Source organism: Ictidomys tridecemlineatus, chromosome 7 (assembly GCF_052094955.1).
Source record: "Ictidomys tridecemlineatus isolate mIctTri1 chromosome 7, mIctTri1.hap1, whole genome shotgun sequence".
NCBI classification, from domain to species: domain Eukaryota; kingdom Metazoa; phylum Chordata; class Mammalia; order Rodentia; family Sciuridae; genus Ictidomys; species Ictidomys tridecemlineatus.
The window spans coordinates 51,021,114-51,046,460 of record NC_135483.1 but is presented as its reverse complement, the minus strand read 5'-3'; the positions used below and the strand labels follow the sequence as shown (position 1 = coordinate 51,046,460).

General features: G+C 40.4%; 2 protein-coding genes across 11 annotated transcripts in view; one reads left to right on the top strand and one right to left on the bottom strand.

Annotated features, from left to right (window-relative positions):
• LOC144365463 (uncharacterized) overlaps positions 1-24,564 on the top strand; it is a 31,938-nt gene extending 7,374 nt beyond the window's left edge. Inside the window, exons 2-4 of one of the 2 annotated variants that reach the window (XR_013423929.1) lie at positions 2,070-2,237; positions 2,997-3,108; positions 4,767-5,019. Coding sequence is in view for 1 of the 2 variants with exons in the window: in XM_078016979.1 (XP_077873105.1) it covers positions 2,137-2,237; positions 2,997-3,108; positions 21,570-21,749 (393 nt within the window). In the remaining variant the exon portion in view is untranslated. Of the gene's footprint in view, positions 1-2,069; positions 2,238-2,996; positions 3,109-4,766; positions 5,020-21,569 lie in introns of those variants that run through there. The other variant, XM_078016979.1, reaches the window with a different exon arrangement.
• Positions 11,454-25,347, bottom strand: part of Pag1 (phosphoprotein membrane anchor with glycosphingolipid microdomains 1) — a 136,291-nt gene continuing 122,397 nt past the window's right edge. For 5 of the 9 annotated variants that reach the window (XM_040293912.2, XM_021733736.3, XM_005336010.5 and 2 more), the window contains 2 exons: positions 24,040-24,099; positions 11,454-20,502 (listed from right to left, as the gene is read on the bottom strand). In XM_040293912.2, the coding sequence (XP_040149846.2) occupies positions 20,146-20,502; positions 24,040-24,099 (417 nt within the window). In that variant the 3' untranslated portion in view covers positions 11,454-20,145. The remainder of the gene's footprint in view (positions 20,503-24,039; positions 24,100-25,347) is intronic. The other 4 variants (XR_005737816.2, XR_005737815.2, XR_002485172.3 and 1 more) reach the window with 4 other exon arrangements.

Sequence of the window (25,347 nt, the reverse complement as noted above, 5' to 3'; positions counted from 1 at the left end):
AATAGGACCAGAGACAGAAATTAGTGCTGAATTCCACCATCACTGGTGGCCCAGAGTAAGAAAACAAGATGAAATTCATCAACCCGGGAGGAAAATGTGTGTTTTTTAAGGGGTCACTCTGTGTGTCTGGATGAAAGGCTGACACAAACTCATAGTTCCCAGTAGAAGAGGAGCCAACAGGCCTGGGCTGGAAAACTCAAGTTTCTGTGGTTGTGCCCTAGAATCTAGTTGCTGAGAAATAGAAGACAACAACTTTTCTTCTTTCTGAATTATTCATTTTTCTAAATTATTGTCAAGTTGTAATTTTGAAATGTTCTAAAAATCCTTAAAGCAGAGGATTTTGAAGTAAAAAGCAGCAGCCTTTCCTTCTTTGTGTGCATTGCAGAAGGTATTCGCCTCCACCCCAAGCATGGTGCGGCAGGGTGAGTCAAAAATAGAGATGAGCCAGACCTGTGGCCCTTCCCCCCTGGATAGAGGCTGGCCTGGCTGAGCTGCAGATTCTCAATCCATCTCAGCATCATCATGAGAGGTGGAGGGGGGCAGTGAGGGTTCTTAGGAGAACCTGATCTTCATGGAGACTGAAGCCTGATTCTGGCCTTGAGAGATGGAAGCTGGGAGGCTGCAGCAACTGTTAGTAAATGGAGTTTATACAAATAACTCACCATTCACCATTGTCTTATATGTGAAGGATTTTTTTTTCTTTTTTAGATACTAGGATTGAACTCAGGGATGTTCTACCACTGAGCTAGAGCCCCAAACCTTTCTGTTTTCTAGTTTGAAAACAGGATCTCACTGAGTTGCTCAGGCTTGACCTTCAACTTGTGATCCTTCTGCCTCAGCTTCCTGAGTGGCTGGGGTTATGAATGTGCACCAGTGAGCCTGGCTTAAGTCATTAAATTTCTAGTAATTTATTACACCAGCAGTAGGAAATTAACACAGGTCCTGGCTTGGTTAGCTTGTGTTGCTATAACAAAAAGTCATCGACGGGGTAACTTATGAACAACAGAAATGAAGTTCTGGAGGCCGGGAAGTTCACGACTGAGGTGCCAACCCTCATGTCTGGTGAGGGCTGCTTTCTGCTTCCAAGGTTGCATCTTCTTGCTGCATCCCCTTGAGGGGAGGAAGGTGTGTGGAGCAAAAGGGTGCTTCAACCCCTTCAAACTCAAGCCTTTTCCACAAGAGTGGGCCCTCACGACTCTGTCAGCTCCCAAAGGCCCGCCACCTTTTAATATTGCTGCATTGGGGATGAAATTTCAACATGTTTTCTAAAGGGAAAAATGAACATTCAAGCCATAGCAGAACCAAAAGTGCTGTTGAGGCAAATACACACTGATCTTACTATGGGATAGTAAAACCAGCCCGGCCTGTCACCCCACAGCAGGCTATAAAAGAAAAGGCAAGATGGCTGAAGATAAATTCGTTAAAGAATTTTGCATGGAGTCCTTGGAGCAAAAAGTGTTTGGGGTCAGCCTTTCCTTCTTTGTGTGCATTGCAGAAGGTATTCGCCTCCACCCCAAGCACGGTGCAGCAGGGTGAGTCAAAAGTAGAGATGAGCCAGACCTGTGGCCCTTCCCCCCTGGATGGAGGCTGGCCTGGCTGAGCTGCAGATTCTCAATCCATCTCAGCATCATCATGAGGGGTGGAGGGGGAAATTGAGGGTTCTTAGGAGAACCTGATCTTCATGGAGATGGAAGCCTGATTCTGGCCTTGAGAGATGGAAGCTGGGAGGCTGCAGGAAGCAGTTGGGGCTGTGGGTAAAGGTAGAAGCCATGGCTGTACTTCCACTGGGATGTGGGATCCCCTGACAGTGCTGTGGTAAAAGAACCCAGCTCTAGAAACCTGCCCACTGGGCCCCTCACCCAGGGAGTCTGAGGCTATGGGATAGTGCTAGGGGCAGGAACTAAGGCTGAGATGAGAAGTCACCCAGGGTGCAGTATAGCTGTCCCCTCTGGCCTTTTCTGAAGGGACTACTGATTTACCACGTCAACGAGCCAGTATTTGGATGCTTTTGTAACAGAAGGACTGGACAATCAGGTTCAAGGTGCCTATTTCATTTCTTTTTCCTCCAGGAAAGGAGAAACTTGAAGGGTCACCAGGGTGGAGGGCAAGTGGCTGTGGGGAAAGCGGAAGGAAAGAATGGACCCTCTCCCTTTTTCACTTGGGACCCTGCAGAAAGCTGCTGTCAAGGGACAACCCGAGGAAGCCGAGGAGAGAATTAGAGATTTGTGGATGTACAGGTGAGAATCAGTGTCCATGTTACAGAGACTAGGCATCCCTCCTTCAGGGTTTTGAACAAAATCTTTGGATGGCAGGATCGTGAGTGTACGTCACCAGAAGGAAAATGGTGAGAGCCATGGCAATGCCATTCCCTTCTTTTATTTATCAATTCATTGAAAGAATATTTACTCAATGTTGACTGGGTAATACTGTATCTATAGAGCTGGTCTTTCTGAGAAAGGGTCAAGCCCTTTGCTGGATTTCTTCAGCCGTCAGTAAGATTCCCCTAGTGACCCTTGGAGAGATCCACCTTGCTGAAGACACGAATGTGTCCTTCCTCATCATCACCAGCATTGTCTAGTATAAAATGCATGCACCCAAAATCAGATGAGCAGTTTCATATTGAGGGAGTATCTTCTGATTGTACTCTGGAGGTTTGTTTTCCAAATATTTCTAAGTGAGCCAAGTACCCAGAAGTGGCGAAACTTTAATCCCTCCAAATCCTGGCTGATGGCTTCAAAAGTATGAACAACTCACCAGGATATTCCTGCCTTAAGTCCCTGGGAGAAGGGGGCTCATTTTCTCACCTCTCTATTGCTAAATTAGAATTTAGCCTCTCTGTACAACTGAATCGGAGTCTTGTACTGCAGCCAAAACACAGTGTGCCTTAGACAACTAAAGATGTCTTTTCAAGTGAAACAAAGAAATTTAATTAGAGCCAGGCAGGAAAGTATTTGCAGTGTGACATCTGGCTTTGTATCCTCTCTCTGGCCCTGCAGGCACCACCAAGGAGGGGACAATGTGGCAGGTGGTGGTTGGGAGTCTAAGCCAAAGCCAGAAGTTAACAGAGAATCCCTCACAGGATGGTGGCTGCCACCGGAGGTAGTGCAGGTGAGCAGGTTGGGTCTCCCACTAAACGGGAATCAATGTCAAGTGTGTGTGTGTGTGTGTGTGTGTGTGTGTGTGTGTGTGCACATGTGTGTGTGCATGTGCATGCAAATGCTGTGTAAAACCTAGGCAGGTGGACACGGGAGAAGGACACTAACATAAAGTCATGATAATGATAAGTGGGCATCTTTTCCTTCAATGTAAAGGTACGGCTCTTTGAAGGAACTCAGTCACTTTCACATGATCTTGAAATCCCCCGAGTTGAGTATGCTCCCCGTTTCATACTCAAACAGACTGAGGCAGACAGAACGATTGCCCAATCTGTTCAAGGTTCTGTGGTGAATAATTGCCAGTGTTGGGATCTTTGAGGTCTTTGACGCTGACACCTGTGACATCCTTTCTCCCACCCTGCCTCTCCAATAGCCCCTTCCTGTAGTTTTTTCCAAGGATGTGTGCCTTGTTGACTCCATCAGTGGGGCTCTGGAGGTAGATGATTCTGCCTTTCTGTCTTCTGTGTCTTTATCTGTAAAATGAGCTGGACCAAGTAGGCAAGATCAAAGATCCCTTTTAGCTGAACATTCTGTTTGTGAAGGGTATCCCAAACCAGTAGATGCTAGCTAGCGGTGGTGGAAATCTGACTTCATCATCAGACCCAGATACACACAGTGACATTTAGTTTTTCCAAAGCTGACTTGGAATTGGACACTAGTTCCCACTCTGCTCCACTGCAGGCCTACTGTTTTTAGTGTCTGGCACATAAAATGCTCAGCAATTGTTTGCTGAATGAAAGACGGAATGGAACACAGCACTAATTTGGTGGTGTGTTCAGGGTCAGGAATGAGAGTCTTCTATAGGTAACAGGAGGGACTATTAGGGCTGCAAGGTGAATAAAGCCTGGATTTTTTTTTTAGTTTTAAAGCAAACAAAGATCCGGTTTCAGTGGTTTAGTTAGATGACTTAGTTTGATGTAGCTGCATTATAGGCACATAAGAGCAAAAAAGAAGTGAAACTTTAACGCTACTGTTTATTTTTGTGGCAAAGAAGGAGATCCAGAGCAGATGATGTTTTGTCTTCAAGCAGCACATCAAGCAGTCTTAGAATATGTGATGGAAAGTCTTGAGCCCGGTGGGGGGTGGAAAATGAAATTGCCCCACACATTCAAATGAGGAGACTGAGGGGAGAGTGTTGGTGAGCAAGGATGTGGGGGGGGAGTGAGCTCCTCACTCCATACAAGATGCTTAATATTCAGTTTCAACTTTTGCTTTGTGTGACATCTGTTACCTTGATCAATGCTATGTGGGTGCAATTTTGAGGGAAATTTAAAAAGTAGGACTTGGGTTATTGTAGAAATAGAAACAGAGGAAGACGAGGTAGGTGGTTTAGCAGAGATCAAGAGCAGTGGATCCCTGTTGAAGTCCCTGGCATTCTACAGAAGGCTGAGAACAACCTTGACCCACCTATAACCTAACTTTACATGGAAACTAATTTTGTTGAAATTTCAAATGAGAGCTTGACCTTCCCTGAAATCTGTGTAGTCTGGAAGGCGTGGGGCTTTGCCAAGGCAAGGGCTTCCATTCACTAGAGCCAGAGAGAGAGAGGGGGCATTTGGTTTGGGAGGTACAGCACAAGCAGGCTCTATACACACGGCTGCTTTATTTCAGGACTCAGGAAGAAGCCATTGACGCCAAGCGATATGAATATTTAACATTTTCCCAAGAAAACAGTCAATCTGTTAGTTTTACCCTTCTGCATGCAACAAGATGTGGATGGTAAGCAAATGAAAGACACTGAGGACAATTCAAGGACACTGGATCCAACTGGTTATGAGAAATAATGAAATGAGACAAGCACCAGAGAATTGAAGACCATGTAGAAAAATATGAGCAAGAAGAGCTAGTAAAGGAGATAACTGTGTGTGTGTGTCTGTGTGTGTGTCTGTGTGTGTAAACTATTTTACCTTAAATTAAGAAATGCTAATCAGGTTAATAGTTTAGTTCTCTGTGCATTCATTCCTCCTCTTCCTCCTTCCCTTCCTTCTCTTCCTCCTTTTCCTCCTCTTCTTCTTTGTACTTGAAATTGAACCCAGGGGTGCTTTACCACTGAACTACATTCCTCATTATTTTTATTTTTTCTTTTGCAATAGGATCTTGCTAAATTGCTGAGGCTGGCCTTGAACTTGTGATCCTCCTGCCTTAGTCTCCCAAATTGCTGGGATTATAGACGTGTGCCACCATGCCTAACATTCTTTCTTCTTTTTAGCTGTTCTCTCGGTCTCCACTATGTTGTACTTCTATTTGGTTACTAAGCTAGTCTTCATTCAAGTAACTGTGGACTTTCATCCAGTGCTGACATGATCATATCCTACAACACTTATTTTCTGGGGCTGGGGTTCATATACTGTTAATGGACAATAGCTATGAGATTTTTGGAAAACGATCAATGAAGTCTCCATGTGGAACAACCCACTGATTTGGTTCAGGTTTTTCAATTTATTATAATTGGAGATCTTACACCTTTCCTCCCTCAAATCCATGTAATAATAGTACAAATTGTCTTTTATCAACAAGCTCAAAGCAATATTATTATTATTCTGGTACTGGAGGTGGAACTCACAGACACTTTGTCACTGAGCTATATATCTCCAGAGCCATATATACCAGTTCTTTCTTTTTTTTTTTTTTTTAAATATTTATTTATTTATTTTAGTTATTGGTGGACACAACATCTTTGTTTGTATGTGGTGCTGAGGATCGAACCCGGGCCGCACGCATGCCAGGCGAGCGCGCTACCGCTTGAGCCACATCCCCAGCCCCCACCAGTTCTTTCTTTTGGGGGGTGGTGTTACTAGGGATTGAAGCAGGGATGCTCAACCACTGGGCCATACCCCCAGCCCTTTTTTGTATGTTATTTAGAGACAGGGTTTTGCTGAGTTGCTTAGGCCTTGCTAATTTGCTGAGGCTGGCTTTGAACTCTCAATCTTCCTGTCTCAGCCCTGGAGCCACTGGTATTATAGGCATGTTCTACCATGACCGGCTATGTCCAGGTTTTTTTTTTTTTTTTTTAAATCTTTTATTGAGAAAAGGTCTCACTAAGTTGCTGAATATGGTCTCAAACTTGTGATCCTTCTACCTCTTTCTCCTGAGTTTCTGGGATTATAGGTGTGTGCCATTACACCAGGCTCAAAGCAATATTATTAAATAATTATGAAATCAGTAGGAAATAATAATGTGTTATTACTTGTGGAAAGTGAGAGGTGCATATTCTAAGTCCCAACTTAAATCATTATCTATTCCCCTTCAAACTTTCTCTTTCTATACCTACGGTAATATCATCATTTATCCAGAAATCCAAGAATTATCTTTACATCTGTATGTTCCCAATCCTTTACATTGCAGCAGTCATCATATCTCTTCTGTTCTACCACTCAGTTAGATTGAGAATTAGCATCTTTGTGTTTTTCCTCTATTGTATTTGCCTGGTGAAGCCCTCATTATGTGTGAACTGGTCTCCTGCCTTTGGTCCTCACACTTACCAGTACAAACTCCAACTGCCTCTGGCTGAAGCCCATTAACTCCTTGCAAATGCTTGCATCTCCCACACACTGAGTTCACCTTTATGTCACTAGCACACGTGTACAGCTGGGAGCCAGCTACACATAGACTTAAATATTATTCACCTACTACCTGCTCATGTACCATCCATCCCTTGACATATGTTTAGGAGTTCCTACTTTGAGCAAGCGTACTTTAGGTGAATGAGATCATGGCAGTTAGTGCTGTCCTTAGATATGTTGCTTCTTATCCTGATGCATATATTTAAACATTTATAAAGAAGTTTTATAAATTTATGAAGACAAATATATCAGCGTCTTCCTTTATGATTTGTGCTTTTTGGACATTGCTTGAGAAATCCCTCAGTTCTAAACCCTACTAAAAATCTTCATAGCACAATTTTGATTAAGAACTGAGGCCTGGGGCTGGGGTTGTGGCTCAGTGGTAGAGTGCTCGCCACCATGCATGAGGCAGTGGATTCGATCCTTAGCACCGCATAAAAATAAAATATAGTGTCTAATTAAAAAATAAATATTAAAAAAAAGAATTGAGGCCTGGGATGAACTACCTGAGTTCAGATCCCTCCCAAAGCTGGACAACTTAGTTGTGCTGCTTCAGTTTGATCATCTGTATAGTGAGAATAAGAGTATTTAACTTATAGTTTGTTTTTAAGATTAAAGGTGGTGTCATTTACAGGAAAATGGATGGAACTTTTAAGACCATTGTGCTAAGTGAAATAAGTCAAACTCAGAAGATCAAGGGCTGTGTTTTCTCTCATAAGTGGAAGATAAAGAGGAGAGCAGAATAGAGGAGGGAAGGGAGGGGTGGTATGCTGGGGAGGAATATTATCCAAATTATATTGGTATTTTTTGTATACAAATATGTAACAACAAATTCCATCATTATGTACAACTATAATGCACCAATAAAATTATGGAGAAAAAAAGATTAAAGGTGCATATTGAACGGCACCTCATAAATGGCAGGTTTATATTGTTTATATTGTTACAGCTATTCTGTTAGTTCTTTATCTCTTAATATCAAATTTATTTTCATTTATAATATAAATTGTAAATCCAATTTTTTTTTTGATATGGAAAGATAATTGTTGCTAAACCCATTTGACATCGTTCAATGCCTTCTCTTTGCTCCTAGAATCACATCTCAATTCCTGATCTTGGTCTACTTTGCTTTATTGGATCTGATCCCTGCTCATCTTTAATTTTTTTCCCCATTCTTTATCACTGGGACTTCATGGAGGTTTTAGAACAGCTTCTTTTCCTCTTTAGAGTTCTTTGGGATTGCTTTTTTTAAAAAAAATTTTGTTATTGTTGATAGACCTTTATTTATATGTGGTGCTAAGAATCAAACCCAGTGCCTCACACATGCTAGGTAAGTGCTCTACCACTGAGCCACAACCCCAGCCCTGGGATTGCTCTTTTCTTGGAATGTTTTGCTCCTCACGTTTTATATGGTGCCAGGTCACTCACTGGTCTACCTACAAGAAAAGGGTATTCTCTTTCCTCACCCACAAACTCTGGAACTCTTTACTTCATCCTCATTTATTTCCTTTATCTCTCTTGTTTTATTCATCACACTTAGGATCTGAATTTGTTTTGACAAGTTGTTTATGTTCTTCTCCCACTAGACTCAATGTTCATTGAAGTAGAAGCTCTTGTTTTATTTACTCCTGCATCCTCAACACCTGGAACAGTGTCGGGAAATAGTAGGGGTGTAGTACTTACCTTACTGAGTAATCTGTCTTTGTCTCCTTACCCGAATGGGCTTGCTTTTTGGAAGGATAATTCTAGTAACATTATGGAAGGTTGATTTGGAGTGTGCAGAGGTACTCAGGAGGGGAATGGCTAGACATGGGCAAGCATAGTGGAGAGAGAGACATCTGGGGTCCAGGGGGTTGACCCTGCATTAACTTGTGTATATGTGTATGAGAAGGTCGATGTTTTCCTGGCGTGGAGCTTTGGTGTTGGCTGGGTGCCATGCCTGGAGTGCTTTTTCTTTGAATTAACCTTTTGAACTCATATAAACTATAACCTGCTCACAGACCCCTTTTATCTAAAGTAGATCTCCAGAGACCATACAATTGGCTGAGATATCAGGATACTACATTCCCTGAGAATTTAAATGTGTGTGCCAAACATTTAAAGGTAGACACTAAAACCATTACAATATGAGCTCCAATGAGACAAGAGTTTTGTCTCTCTTCTGTCACTGTCTTTCAGCACCTGGGACAAACTAAGTGCTGAGTAAATATTTATAGAATGAATCAATAAGTGGATTTCCTGTGGTTTCTTTTGTTTTCCTGTTAACTTGTCTTTCTACTTTGATGTTGCAATGATTTTTTTTTTTCTTTTGGGCTTGGGCATTGAAAGCTGTTTGCTTTGAGTCACGAGGTCTGTTTCAGAAGACCCCTCTGCCAGGTGGTGAGGCTGCTTATCTCAAGTCAGATGCCTCTCTTTCTCCCCCACCGCTTTTTGCATTGGTCAGTTTGGAGCACATCCCTACCTTGTTACTCAGCCATCTCTTCATAAATTCACCATCACAGAGAAGCTTTTGGAAAAGCTCAAGAATAAAATGGTAAACTTGAAAACCACTATTACAAGATGTACTCGTAGGACTACGGATGATAGAGAGGTGAGAGAATTCGAGCAAAAGACCAAACACTTATTTGGTGCTTGCTAAGCGTAGAAAACTGCAGTATATGTTATGAGGGCCACTTCACATCTCAAATGTGCCCCAAACGCCAAAATGAGAAAGCCGAGAAAGATGATTCCACTCCAGAATGATCACATGTTGAGATGACAACAGGACATACAGATGGAGACATCTTGGAAACAGATGTGATGCCTGGTAAGACAGTTGGCTTTGGAGCCTCTGAGGTCCAGCCTCAAGATTTTGATTTAAGAATCAACTGGGATGAGAACAAACCATCAGAATGACAGCCTTAAAGGTAGCTGGGGACGTAGCTCAGTGGTAGAATGCTAACCTAGCATGTGCAAGGCCCCCAGGTTCAATCCCCAGCAGTGCTAAAACCCCCCAACAAACCAACCTTAAAGGTATAGTAAGGTCCTGGGTCATATTTTAAATGAATAGAATCATAATGCAGATTGCAGTCTCAGAGGCAGAAAAGTGGACGACTGAACCAGTTTTTAAAACAATGACAAAGTGAGTGGGATATGTTTGTGTCACCATAATTAGGGAATCTGAATTCTTATTTCTCAATGAACATTTGCTAACTGTCTGCTAAGTGCTGGAATTGGCAGTGTACTTCTGCTAGAATAGCAGAGACTCTCTTCCAAGATGACAGAAACCCTACTAACTTTCTGAGCTCCAGAACTTCAATTTGTTCAGTTAGTCCAGGTGCAATGACTGGTTCTGTCTCCCAAAGACTCAGAACAAGCTTTTCTTAGCTCCGAGGTTTCACATATAGAATGGCGTTGAGACTAATGGGTCTTAGAAAGGAGAGGCAGGCAGTTCTCCCACATGGTTAGAAGTGAATCCAGGGTTGGAAACCAAGATGATCAGGAATTTCCCCACACTTGCCTCCACGCTGCCATTAATGCTTTACAGCATATGCAAGGAAGCTAAGTCCTCTGGGGAGCCATGTCCTTTGACACGGGAAAGGGACAAGCATGGCCTCTGAGGGCTCAGCAGGCCCCAGGTGAGATGGCCTATAGTCTGGGGAAGCCATGGCTCCCTGTTCTGCCTCTTCCACCCCATATACTCCCTGCAGCCTCTCTTGGGCTTGCAACGCCCATCATTAGAGTGAAGGACGGTTCTGGTTCAAGAGCCCCAAGAGCAAGCTCCTTAAACTGTGAATGGTCCTAAAAGTAGGGGGGGATATTTACCCGCTCCATAGGAGAAAGTTAGCTGGTTAGAAATGAGCATGTGAGTCCCCGGAGAAATAGGGCCATGAGGTGAGTATCCTGGTGCAGATGGGGTGGGACAGAAGGAAAGAGCAAGGAATAGGCTCAGAAAGGGAGGCTGAGCTGTGGGTTGGTCTTATCTGAGGGGATACAGAATATAGGGCTTGGGGCATCCCGAGTTCAGGGGCACTGATAAAAAGGAGACAGAATACAAAAGAAAACCCTCACTGTTACACCTTTTGGCTCCAAGGCCAGTCTCCCCCACCCCCATATTAGTTGTAGATGGACACAATATCTTTATTTATTTATTTTTATGTGATGTTGAGGATTGAATCCAGTGCCACACACATGCCAGGCAAGTGCTCCACCCCAGAGCTACAACCCCAGTCCTCAAGGTCAGTCTTCATCAGGAGAGAGTGGCCAAGGTTAAATTCTAAGTAAAGCCATTTGCTCTGAGACCTTCTCCTGGAGTTACTTGGTCCCTTCAGTGGATTTGCAGATGGGTCCTCAAGACCTGGGCACTGCCTGCTCACTTTCCTAGAAGTACCTGTCAAGTGTAGACAGACACCACCCAAAATTTCCCAAGGTTGTTGTGTAAGTTGGTCTTGCTAGTATTTAAGAGCATTTAGCATTTTCTGGGTACCATGCTGAAGACCTTAGTACCCAGGTAACCCTCTAGTCAGTTCTATGCTATGAGCCCACAGTCACCTAGGAACTGGGATGCAAATCTGCAGGTTCTTTTCTGCAGATTTTGACCCTAATTGCTACTCACTTTGGTCTGAGATTTACTCATATTCCCCTTCCTGTCAGGGTGGTGAGCTGACTGAGGGAGTCCCCAATCCTGGCTATGTACTAAGAGTATACGAATCAGCTCTTCTTGACCTTTCCAAATACCAAATGAATTTTAACAAGCTTTTATATAAAACTGACCTTTATTATAATTAAAAAAGAACAAAGACAATTTGATAAGTGCCTTTAATTACAGTGTACCTGCTATTTACATGTAATTATACTTTTTATATACAGCTTGAATAAGGTTCATTACATGTAAACTATAAGATATTACAAGCTACACTCCAGCCTTTTCTGAATATTCAGAATTGAAGTACTACCAGCAGGAACACAGAAAACAAATACCCACTTCAGTTCTTTAGGTACCATTACTGGATGAATAATCAAGATCTAGCCACAGAAGAGAATTGGAAATATGCATCAAATTGAAAGAGATTCTTAACATGACTAACAGTATTGCTATTATCTAAACTCTAACGTAATTAATCATTGTATCATTAAAAACAATACAGCTGCAATTTATATAGCACCTTTCTTCGAAAGAGGTCAAAGCATTCATACTTATCTATATTATCTCATTTGTCCCCAAAACATCCCTATGAGGTAGGCAATGGTTGATATCATTATCCCCATTTTGTATATGGAGAAACTGAGGCACAGAGAAGTTAAATCATTTCTTTGAGGTCACACAGTAAAGTCAATGCTGGAACAGGTACCACAGCCCTGTGCTCTTGTCTCCAAAACCAATGTTATGGTTTCAACTAAATTGTTCCATTAGAGCATCTAATTCAACGCCTCAATTCACTTTTCCAAGAAATAAAAAAAAAAGTGCATTTTTTTCACTCATAAAAATTGTTGAAATATTAAGAACCCTTCTGGGATGGATGGTAAATTGATGTTACACTCTTCTAGAAAGAGCTTAGGGAAGTTTTTGTTTTGCTTTTTTCATTCATTCAAGGAGTTTCTCTTCCTAGTTGGAACACAGAAGATGATTTGAAAGAATCCTCTTAGTCACATCCAAATCTTAGTTTTTGTGGCCATATGATGTTATCTGCAAACCAGGTTTATTCCTGGGTTTAAAAAAAGAAGAAAATGTCTAAATAGTTTTATCATGGATACATATTTTCTGTTCACTCCTTAAAAGACTCCAGGTAGGAGGGAGGGAGTTAGTAACATACATTTTCCAGACAGACATACAGATGAGAAACACAAAGGCAGTAAGTCACCCAGGTCACTTAGTTCAAATTTTACTACTAATCCCTTACCCCTCTTCGAGTCAAATATATAGGTCTATACTCAAAGGAAGAAAAAAAGATTTTTTTTTTAAAGAAGTATCAAAATCTAAGGAATAGAGCATGCTCTCAGGTTACCAGTTGTTGACTTGAACCTAACATTCAGTTTTCTTTGCTTAACTACTGGCACAGGTGAATTGCTTCTCCCAAGAGGCAAGCCCTGCTAAAGGTACTGACCCCCTCTGGGACATCTGTGGGCAGCTGTGGAGCAGCACAGAGAAATTAAGGTTCTGGTGGTTCCAAAAAACAAACAAACAAACAAACAAACAAACCCAGAGAAGCCTAGATGTGGAAAATACATTTAAAAAAAGCAAGTGAGCTAAGGGATCGGTGGCCAGTGTCACATCTGGTTCTTCTATGAGTTTTACATGGAAAAATGCATGGAAGCCTGTCAAAGTAATGTTCTCATCTCAAAATCGTTTGCAAATAGTAGACTCCAGCTTTTGGTTTTAGCAGCTTCACTGAGGGAAGGACATTGCTGTCATTCAGGAAGCCTTTACTCTCTAAATGGGAGATAAAGACTAGAAAAAGAAAAAAAAATTCTCTTTCAGCTTAAGAAGGGAAAAGGAAATATATAGAGAGTGGGAGTAGGGAGAGTGTGTGTTTATATGTTTTAGTCCAGGGATTGAACCCAGGGGTGTTTTACCATTGAGTCACATTCCCAGCCCCCCCCCCTTTTTTTTGAGGCAGGGTCTTGCTAAATTGCTGAGGCTGTCCTTGAACTTGCAATCCTCCTGCCTCAGCCTCCCAAATAGCTGGGATTACAGGTGTGTGCCACTGCACCTGGTTGAAAATAGTGCCTTTTAAACTCATTGTTTCCAAGTTGTTGAGTTAAAAAGGAAACTAAACAAAATCACACCAGGACATTACAAGGCAATTCTGAACTGTAGGCTCCGAGCACAACTGTAGTCTGTCTTCTAGCTTTAGTTCACCATTCAGGGGTGAACTTTTAAAACAAAACAAAACAAAAGAAACAAACAAACAACAGCAACAATATATATATATAGAGAGAGAGATTGAACGGATATGTATACTGTTAATTTTGAAAAAGTTATACTCTAGAATATTCAAATAACTATGATGAACTACAAGGAAGTTTAAAAATCAAAACTAGACACATCTTGGTGCCTTCAATATGTAGAAAATGAGAATCTAGACTGCTTTATCACCCATTCACCTGTGCCAGTAGTTAAATAGTATTGCATTCCATAAATCAAACCTTTGCCTATAAATGATAACCTTGTATTTAGATACAGTTATTCTCAATATCTGTTAACTTTGTATGCTTGAACATTGTCAGATTTCTTGAGACCTGGGAGAGTAGCACAAACTAGGTTTTAACTAACATAGCTCATAAGCACCATTTCCCAAGGGAAGAGAGTATAAGAGTTGGATGGCTAAGACATTTTACATTCAATTTATTTGTAAAGTGATTAATAATTATGATGAAAAATAATTATGATTAATACAAGTGATTAAAAATTATTAATAATTTTCCCCTTGGAATAATCAGCTTTCTCCTACTTTACTGACAACAATTGCTGTGCAGCTGATCGAGGGCTACCTTCAACAGGATGCTCAGTGAGGCTACTCCTTCCCTGGGACATGTGGGGACACACGCCAGCCTTGGAAAACTGTGGGGGAAAGCAAGCTTACTTGTTCTTTGGTGACAGTATGGTGCTAATATTTCTGAACTTGTGAGTTTGATTCTTCCTCACCATTTAAAAAAGTTCTGTTTTTTTTTAAATTTTTTTTTTGTAGTTGTAGATGAACAGCATACCTTTATTTTGTTTATATTTATATGATGCTAAGAAACAAACTCAGTGCCTTATACATGCTAGGCAAGCATTCTGCCATTGAGCTACAGCCGCAGCCCCCAAAAGTTCTTTTCTTAATGTCAATTATGCTTATAAAAGAGGTGGGCAGGAGCATGTATGGTTTAGCAAAACTTGTGACAAAAAAACACCAACATCTGCTTCCCTAGGATGACCTATGGTCTTATCTTGGTACTCCGTGAAGCAGGGAAATCTGACTTGGGCAGAACTGTCTGGTCACCAGCAGTTTTGGAGAATGGTTCTGGGCTGGCTGGCAGGGTCTGGGATAATGGAGGATTGTGATTTGAAAAGATGTTAGTGGATGTCCTTTAAGTAGCAGACGAGAGGTCTGGGTGGTAAAAAAAAAAAACCCAGGTGTGGTGGTATTCAAAGGAAAGTGACAGAATCTGTGCAGGACAAGCCAAAATAAGGCAGGGAGAAATGTTAACTTCATGACCCCGTTCTTTAGACTCCCTTCTTCAAAGGAGTGAGGGAGACTCAATATCTAAGAGACATTTTTGCACTTACAACTAAGGTTTAAAAATTCTCACTTAAGTATTAAAAGCAACTTCCCCATGGTTTTATGAATTGGACAATTTGACCATTACAAAGACCTTTTGAGACAATGAGTAAAACGTCTGTTAAGTTTCAGAAATTATATTTTACTATTTTTTGAGTAAGGGGGAGTATTCTCAACTGATTAGGACCACCCTTTAGATAGTATGTCACTTTTGGGGTAAACATTTTTATGAGGAAAAAAATGCATGAACAATGAAATTATTATTCTTATTTACAAATAACAGATTTGGGCAGGGGGCTATATTTCAATCTCCTCCAGAAAACATGAGACATGTTAATATAACACAAGTATCTTAAAAGATAACAACATTAAAACATTTTACTGTTGATAATTTAACATACAGAATTCTGAGGAATGATAATCACCCACCTTTATAATACATTACATAGGTGATACAAAACAACCGTAGCACAGTACTTTTTTGAAAATTACCCATCGTATGTAAGTGGCCAGCAAAGAAAAATCTTTCTGCTTTAAGATAAATGAATTCCAAATCAGATTTTTAAAAACAATCTTTAAAAAAACAACAACATTTTTCTCCTTTCAAAAGTCTGACATGTTGAGGAATTTGAACTATAATTTTTCATTAAAGAACATGAAAATAAATGAAATATTTCAGAAATACTAGAAATTAGATGTGATCAAGACTTAAAAATGAGCAAAGGGATTAAAAACAACACCATTACATAATGTTTGTTCTCTTCTGGACTATGATTTTAAAATTTCACATGCAAATTCCAGAGAAAAATTCTAACTCATCCGGGCTCCTGGATTGATCTCTTAAGTTGAACACTTTCAGTCTTGGTGTGTTCAACTTGTCTAATGCCACTGCAAGGAATAATGGATTTTTTAAAAAGATACAACACAGAGCAAGGAAATGCTACTACAAGATAAGGAAGTTAGATTCCACTGCAAATAAAGCCATATTTGATATTATAGACACATGTTCCTATTTTCACATCAGTCACTTCTCAACACCAAACATTACACTTTAACTTTTCCCAGTGACACAGTACAATAAGTGTGTCAAGATTTCCAGGAAATAACCATCAGTATCTACTGTGCTTCCAGCAGACAAAGCTTGGCTGGGTACCTGAAATCAATACTTTTAGAAGAACAGCATCACAAGAGTACACAGACTTAACTATTACAAGGAATGTTGAAAAAATGTCACTCATTTACACAATCCTAAATCAGTCTTGAGCTGGAGCTTTGTAATCTTAGCCATGGTGTCCTCTCAGGGCTGTTTTGCATATCAGATCACATTGATGCCTGTTGATTCTGCTATAAAAACTTTTGGGTTTTAAAACAAAACAGATCACCACCACCAAGTAACCAGTCACTGGTACTGGGACACTGGGAGTCACCTGGCCTGGGCTCCATCCTGGCTCAGGGTCATTCACTTGATGCTTTTGACCAAATCTCTTCTCACACACTTATCTGAGAAGCACACCTATGTACATTTCTTCCTCTCAGACAGAACATGTCTAATGAAATCTTAAAATACCACTGTTTTTCAGCCAAGAGAATTATAGACATAATTTAAAATCTGAATGTATTCAGTAGAGAAATTAAATGAGGTGCACTCTAGAAGGTTTTCTCTTAATTACCAAATGCAAACTATTGGGGGACTGTTTCTTCTAATCTTGCTTTTTATGACCAAGAGTTCATCACAGTCATATGATAAATACTTAATAGAGCGTATGCCAATTAATCAAGCACCAGAGCTGTGCAGAGCAACAATACATACGTGTGTGTGTGTGTGTGTAGTTTATTCCAAGTTAAGGTAAGTAATTTAAGGTAAGTAACCCTCTAATTTGAAAACTGAATAAAAGAAATAGATATAGTGACATACTAAGATTAAATTTTCATACTTTGACTACCTATTGTTAACTTAGAACTCAATTAGAATTAACTCTGGGATTTTGATGGTGGATAAATCAGTGATTAACCTCCCCCCTCCCACAAAGAATACTGGTATCTTTAGAAGCTTTAACTGACTTAATGATGTAATTTAGATCAGGAGGAGAAAAAAATATGTAGCAAATATATTTTCAAAAACTACTCTCTTCTAGAATTCCTTAAACATTTCACATATAACACATTAACTTTCTGCTAACTATACTTGGGAAATACTAAAAGCAGCACAAAAATGCTCCTAAACTTTAAAAATATCTGAACAAAGATTTCTCAACCAAGGTAGATTTATAATTCTGATTTATAGCACAAAATTTTTATTAATCTTATTATCTTTTTATATAGTTTCACATAACCTAGGTTATTATAACTAGATGCATACTGTAGATGTCAGTGGTGAATTTTAAATATACAGTGAATTGTTTTTGACAATCACCTTTCATACATTTAAACTCTGTAGCATTAAGATCAAGATCAAACTTTTAAAAAGAAGCCACAGGCTTCTAACTCTAAGACTGGAGTACAGATTTTGAACAAAGACACATGAAATTTATGAAAAACCGCACAATAAAGTCAAAACAAAGGTGAGACATCAATAATACACTTCAATAAAACACCTGGTGCTCTGAAGAGCCAAGCTGTCTTCCTGGAGTTCACTCTGCATCTCCCTCCCCCATCCTGATGGACTGTGCTATCATATATTCTTCTAGAATTTTTGCAGGAGGGCTTTAGAGTTCGTTTTAAAGTACACTTAGAATATTTTCTATCACAACGTATTCTCACCACTTGTTCTCAAATTAAGAGAGTTATTTCAGTGCATATTTTATGACTATATTGCATAACCTATATTTGAACACTTCTGGAGGAAATTCTGATAATGAAATTTTACTATGACGTGATTATTAATGATGAACTTGTCTCTAAAGAAAGTATTCTACACTTTAATAGAGATCATACCTATTTCCCTGGCTATAAGTCAGATATTATGAAATGCAATGAAACGTTTGACCTGGAAGGTGCCCACAGCGTGCTGTGTGCAGGCGGCTGTTCCCATTTACTAAGAGAACCTGTGACCTGAGATTGCTGGGTCAAACTCATTCATACAAAGCAGTGAAAATCAGCAGGCAGAGCAGAGCTTATGAAAGGTCTGAATTCAGAGAAGTGCCTTGAACTTTCCTGATAAACTTCTCTCAAGAGATTCAAGGTTATTCCACCTTTGTTTTCTAATCAACAATAATTGTAGTCATGCACTTGACTTATTCATGGGAGAGACTTAGTGGACGGACAATGAATGGCAACCAACCAGTGTTCCTCAACAGAGTTCACTGTACAATTTCCAAAGTATAATACAAAGTCTTCACAAAACCAATCTACAAAGAGAGGGACACATACCAGCAGGCTGGTCTCTACATTTTCAAGATGCTTCATTTTCCCAATTGCATTCTTCATAAGGAAGGAAAACAGCAAGATTATTAAATGTTTAAAGTCACAGATGTCACATTGGCATAGGATTATGACTTTTTTCTTTCTTTCTTTTTTTTTAATCAGTGTAGGAAGGTCCCCCTTCTGTAGCCTACACTTGATGGCACTTCAAATGACAAGTGAACAAGTTTTCCATGTTGGCCATATAAGACTTAAAGAGATGATTAAATTCAAACCAGGCTGACCACTTAGTCTGAGCTACTTCCAGCCACTGATTTTTGTCAAATGAAGGAAAAAATTATAATAGGCAATTTGTACTGGCAAGCCCTGGACTGTAGAATTCATCACTGTTTTCTTTAAAAATACTATTAAACTTTATTAAAGTATGATACTTTTAGGAAGTTCAAAACTCCTTGTCATATTTTATTCTTCCATCCCTTTTCACCATTTCAAATATTTCAGTAGCCCACCACAATCACTGAAATGGATTATTTATTCCTATCACAACTGCTGTAGGTTATCAATGAGGAGAGTTCCAAGTACCATTTGAGAAGTTGAGTCTTTAAAAACCTTCAAAGTTTTAAATGTTTGTGACCAAAAACAAACAAACAAACAAAAAAAACCCAGTTACTTGTAATTATCTAGCTTATGTGCTTTGTGGTGTCTTTTCAAAATGAGAGTATAAATCATTGTACATAAAATCAAAATAGTTAATATACATTTTTCTGGCACTTTCTAGAAATTAGGCATTAAACATAAAACATCTTATAAATTTATATAATAAAAATAAATGTTTACATTTTAGTCTTAGATTACCTTAGGGTGTAGACAACTTAAGCAAGTCTACACAGTTGGTGTGGGCGGCGACAATCACTGGAAATACCATGTCCACAGCCCTTCCAGAATGGATGCCTTGCTGCCGTCCACGCATGTGGTCTTTGTTCCAACATAAAGATTAAGGCTCTCTGTTTGGAAGGAATGAGCTCTGGGCTTCAGGAGTATAGGCGTACCACGATATTCATTGAAAATACTGAAAAGGCTCTGATGAGTTCCCAAGGTTTTGATTAGAAAAATAAAACAAAGCATCTAAAACTGACTTCAAGTACTTTGGGGAAAGGCTGCTGATGCACAGTACCAAAATAAAAAGGAACGAAGACCTAAGAGACTCAAGGGACCTCCTGCCCCAAACCTATGCATAGTTTGGATTCCCAGAGACTCAAAGTTGCAGCTCTGGGAAGAGGACGAGTGAGACGGGTGGGGACCAGCAACCGGTTTCTCCCCATCCTATCTCGCTTCTGTTGAAAACCATTGCCAAGCCCTGTAGGAGAATTTCCTTGGATTGGACTGTAGAAATCAGAAGATTTTATAGGGGAACATGCCATATATTTTTAAGGTTGGTAGCAGACAGAGAAAAGACAGGAAGAAAAACCTGGTTCTTCCAAATGGCAGTATTTCAGGCAGGTGGAAGTGTAGTTCTTGCTGAGTGTAGTTCTTCCTTACAGCATGGCTGTCCTTACTAGAGGGATAAACCCTGACAGCTGGGATCTTTTGTGGACGGTGAGGGGGTGTGCGTGTGCTGGGGTGTCTCCCGGGGCAGGCAGGTGCACACTTGGGGACAGCCAGGTCTGGACATCAGAGTTTCAGGAACTGGGGAAACAGTCGTGGCATGTGTGATCACCTTCAGTTTACCCAAGCAGCATATATAGTAGAGATTGATATCACTTCTTATCCCCACAGAACCGTCCCCAGATACTAACCACAGGCTCTCTGGAGTTGTCTTCTGGGTTGCTAGAGCCTGGTGACATCTCTGCATTGCTGCAGGTCCCCAATGCTCTCATAGTCATTCTCCTTGGGGACAAGACCAGGGTGGCCATTAATCTCCAGGGGGGGCTTATCTTCTTCTCTGTTTAGAGTCTGTATTGCTTCATAGTCGGGCTCTGGCTCCTCCATGGGTCTCCCTGCCGGTGGAAGCGTGCTGTTTGGAGTTTTCTCAAAGTCTTTAACGGTGGCATAGAGGTCATTACAAGAAGAGGGAGATCTCTGAGGGGCAGCTTGAATGGTGGTGTAGGTGGATTCTAGTGCTTTATGTCCTGGTTTATGCACCGACTGTCCAGGTTTATTCACTGATGAGTACATGGCTGAGATCTAGGAAACAGAGGGAGAACGGAATAAACAGGCTTCAAGATGTGACTTCTTCCTCCCCTTTCGGGTGACAAGTTATATACTTAGCACTCATGGGCATGTGTGTGTGTGTGTGCACGCATGCATGAGTGTGTGTATGTCTTTAAGATTTGTTTTACTTATCTGTACTAATTCTGGAGTCCATTACCAGAGAATAATGATAGATGTTATCTTCAAACTTTGTAAACAGATCAATCTTATTTGCTTAATTCTGTGCAAACTGAGTTCCATGAGTCTACTGAGGGGACTAAAGGCACAGGCAATGGTGGGAGCTCAGGGTACCCCAGGTCCTGGCACATGCCCTCCTTTATTTGATTTCTATATCAGAATGATATTTTACCCAAAACATCCTCCAGCTTTACCAAAAAAAGGTAGAAGACATATTTTAGACCAACAATTCTCCAAATGTGGGTTTCCAACCAACAGCAGCAGCATGTTGGAGTTTTTCAGAAGGGTAAATCTTCAGGCTGTACCTCAAGGCCTCTGACTCAGAGACTCCAGGGTAGGGCTCACAATCTGATGCCCACTAAAGTGTGAGAACCACAGAAGGAGACCATTCCATGCCTCCTGCTTCTGGTGGTGTGAGTGGCTGCTGGGCTCTGGGACATGTGCCCCTGTGAGTATTCAGGTCTCTACCACGCTCTGACTTGGCTGCATGGTACTGGTTAAAGAGACATTTACAGAGCAGGCTTAGTTTTCTTCAGTGGGAAAATTCATTCTTTTTTGCAACCAGAAATGAAATTTGGGGACCATTTTGGGGTTACTCTTTCCTATAGTCAGAGCAGGCCCTTTCTAAACACACTGTGGCAGTGCTAATATATTCCACAAAACCTATAATATCAAGAGGGATTTAATTCTTCAGTCATGATAGATTAAATATACTGATGCACAGATATTTGGGGAGTACGACTCCCCAAATTTTTCTTAGAGATCATCCAGTAGGACATAATCTTCATTACCTGTATTTATTTTTACCACAGTGATTAATTCATTTAAATACCCTGGAAATAAATAAACATGTTTCCTGACAGATGCTTGGCTTCCCGAGCGCCCAGGGACATGTTCCTGTTCTCCCACATCTCGCGCAGACTGTGGGCGAGCTTTCCAGCTGGCTGCAGACGCTTCTGAAGACAGCCCTGCTGCCTGTTAACTGGTCATCTGCATCAGAACTTTCTACTACCGGCTGGTGGGTCTGTTTTGTGAGGCTCTGACAGAGAAATCATCTTTGGAAGACTCTTGCCTTGCCCATCTTGACTGTTTAATGAAGAGTTGTATTATATTAAGAAATATTAAATGAAGAGTCCCATCTTAGAGGTTTTTGTTTTTGGGGTGCTGGGGATCCAACCCAGGGCCCCCGCACATGCCAGGCAAGTGCTCTACCACTGAGGGATGCCCCCAGCCCTCACCTTAGTTTTTAACGGGGAAATTGCTCTCAAATAGAAGAATTATAATTTCTTTCAATTTAGGAAGAATTTTAAAAACATCAATTTTCATAATTAGGTATACATATGGAATTTATTATCTAAAAGTGGTCTGAAAGCCAAACATGGGGACAGATTATATAGGGGTAAGCCGTGGATGGCAGTGACAAAGGGAATTGGTATAACAGCTTATCTTTCACCTTTATTTGGACAGTGACAATGACAGGTGGCCCTTACTGCCATCTCAATTCCCCCCCTCCAAGGTTACTGCCATTAACATCCTCCTCTCTTAGGAAGAGTTCTTGGGTGTATTTGGCCTTTATACTTTTTTTAAAAAGTACAGGGCAGCACTGTACCTTTTAATTTTTATAAAAGCTTGTCAAGCCTTTGATTATTCCTTTTGAATATTTGTCTTCTATAGCTATGATTTCTACTTTATATATCAGTTTCTCAAGACCTCTTGCTACCTAGCTTTTTAATTTTTTTCTTTAAAACCTTAATCCTTATTACTCAATAAATTATTACAGTCTTAGGGATTACATAAATTCTCTTTTCCTTTACCCATTTCTCATCTGTTTATAATTGACTCTCTCTTCCTCACTCTTTTAAATTGGGACAGCAGAACTCAAAAGTGCACACACACCTTAGTTTCAGTCTAGGTTATCACTAAAGGCATACAGGAATAAATAATTTCTACATTTTTTTCCTAAATCTTCCTCAAATGAAATTTTGTAAGTCACAGTGTTTTAAGTTAAAAATTCGTCAATATAACTCTATTAAATATAAAGTGCTATTTCACAAATCTCAAATATGAGGAGTAAAGTACTTTGAAAAATTTATATAGATTTATTTATTTTCTTTTTTAAATATTTATTTTTAAGTTTTAGGTAGACACAATATCTTTATTTTACATTTATGTGGTGCTGAGGATCGAACCCAGTGCCTCATGTGTGCTAGGCGAGCGCTCTACCTCTGAGCCACAACCTCAGCTCCTAAATGATTTATTTTCAAGGATGAGCTTCCAGATCTTCTTTATATTTTGCTGTGTTTTCCCAATTTTCTCTCTGGCTGCAGAAAACAGACCAGAGGGAGGCAAAGGAGCTGCCAAGGACCCAGAAGGAGGGGACTGCTGTAGTCTCCTGGGGAAGCCAGCAGATGGGGTATGTCTATGAACCCGTTTGGAGGTACATTTGAAGGAACCTGACAGTTTACTGCACCAGGGAAAGGAGGCATCAAGGATGACCCCTAGGGTTTTGGCTTGTGCAAGAAGGTGGACAGATGGCAGGTCCATTCCTGGGGGATGGGACATGCAAGGGATTAGGTAAGATTGCCTAAGGAAAGCACTTTTGCTCCTTGAACTTTCAATGTGGGAGTCTACCTTCACACTAACCCTTTACTCAGAGTCCTGTTTAGGTACATACCTGCACACACACATCGATCTTGTATGTGTGCAAAATTTACTATACTGGAAGTTTCAGCTAGAAGCTATAGGCAGCTAGATCCATGAAGATGTTTCTCTCTCTGTCTGAGCCTATCTTGACATGTACCACATATATTGGCTTTTATAATTTTAAGGCTTCACTAAAAGTCTAGCTAGCAAATTTTCAGTGCAGTGTTTGAAAATACAAAATTCATTCTTGTTGGCTGCTATGTCTGACCCTTGTTCCAGTCTGGAATTGAACTTTCTAAAGCTTCCTGCTCTCTGGTGTCCAAAATTTCTCACTAACACAGTCTTCCAGGTGGGGATCACATTGGAGAACACACTATTGATTTCCTTCTGATGTGGTCTTCCTGGCTTTTGAGTAAAGCTCCCATGTTGAAATTCCTCTCATCTTGTTCTTCTGTCCTTCCTTCTCCTGTTCTTCTTACCCTCATTTCATTTTACTTAGACTTCCTGTTCGTCTTGTCATCCTGCTTGGCTTACCACCTGCCAGTCACCCATCCTCAATTTTGACCTCCACATACAGGCATAAGAGAGCATTGAGCTCCTTCAGACAAAGGGAAACATTATATTCGGGGGAGAAGTTCTATTCTTTATCACAGGAGCTTTCTGGTTACTTAAAAAAGAAACCCAACTTACCTCCTCTTCTGTGAGAGTTGGGTCTTCTTCCCGAGACTTGTACGACAATGAGCTAAATCTCTGTCAAACACAAATCAAAAAAAGATAGATTGAAGTCAGTAATCCCATCATTCTTTACTTATATTTCCAAATATTTATTAAACCAATGTGATCCTGCAATCTGTACACGTGGTAAAAATAAGAATTCATACCCCACTTGAATCAAATGTATGAAATATGATATGTCAAGATCATGGCAACCAATAAAAAAATGTTTTCAAATTACTTCTGTGGAACCACAAAGAAACTATGTCAAATGATTCCTATTGAACTATGAAGAAATTTTGTGAAGCACCTGGGAAATAAACATTTACACAATTATTGTGTAATATTCTTATATAACTAGTAGCATTACAAATAGAGAAACTGTTAATTTAACATTACAAACTGGAATTACAAATAAGCCAGGAATAAATATTTAGACTACTGTTTCAAGTGCTAATTGTCACTAAAGGATTGATCATCAAAGAAGGATTGATAATAAAAGGCCTCTCTATATCAAATGCCTGAATTTGATATTTCTATAGTTTGATGACATCATCAGGAAGATCCTTAAGTAATTCTGGAAACTTCAACCCAATGAAGAAATGAACTCTCAACTCTCCTTGTGTGGCCTTCCCTCTCTTGATTTCTCAATGACTGGTTCCTGTTTGCTAATTTTTAACACAAATCCTGTCTTAATTTTGTGATTGATTTTGAGGGAGATGTAGAAGGGCTTAGGCAGCCAGGGCAAGATGGCGAGTGAGGAGGTTGGGGGCAGGGCCAGAAAAAAGGAGCACGAGGAAGGTCTTCTAATGACTTCCTGGATGATGAAAGTGTTCATGGACACAAGTGGGGGACCCAGTCAGACAGACATTTCTGTACTGGTGTACCTAAGCAGGGGATCCAGTAGAAAAACTAAAACAGATGTGTGGACAGAGAGGGCACCAATCAAAAATAGGGGTGGGGGCGTATGTAAACAGGAGAAGAGATAAGGAGGAAATTCCAGAGACCATAAAAAGAACAAGCCCAAACTCCCTCACCAATTCCCAGCTCCAGGGCCTCTTCTCTTTGGAGAAGTCTATCTTTGTTGCTTTTGCAGTAAATCTGCTGCTTACTGGTGCTATCTCTCTGTCCTGTTCTTCAATTCTTTGCTGAATGGATAAAATGAACCCAGCACCCCTAGACATAACAATTTCAACAAATGTGGACCTTCTCAAACCTAGCACAGATGGTGGTGTGCTCCACCTGAGCTCCCCACCTACTCTCAGAGCTTTGCTCGCCCTGATC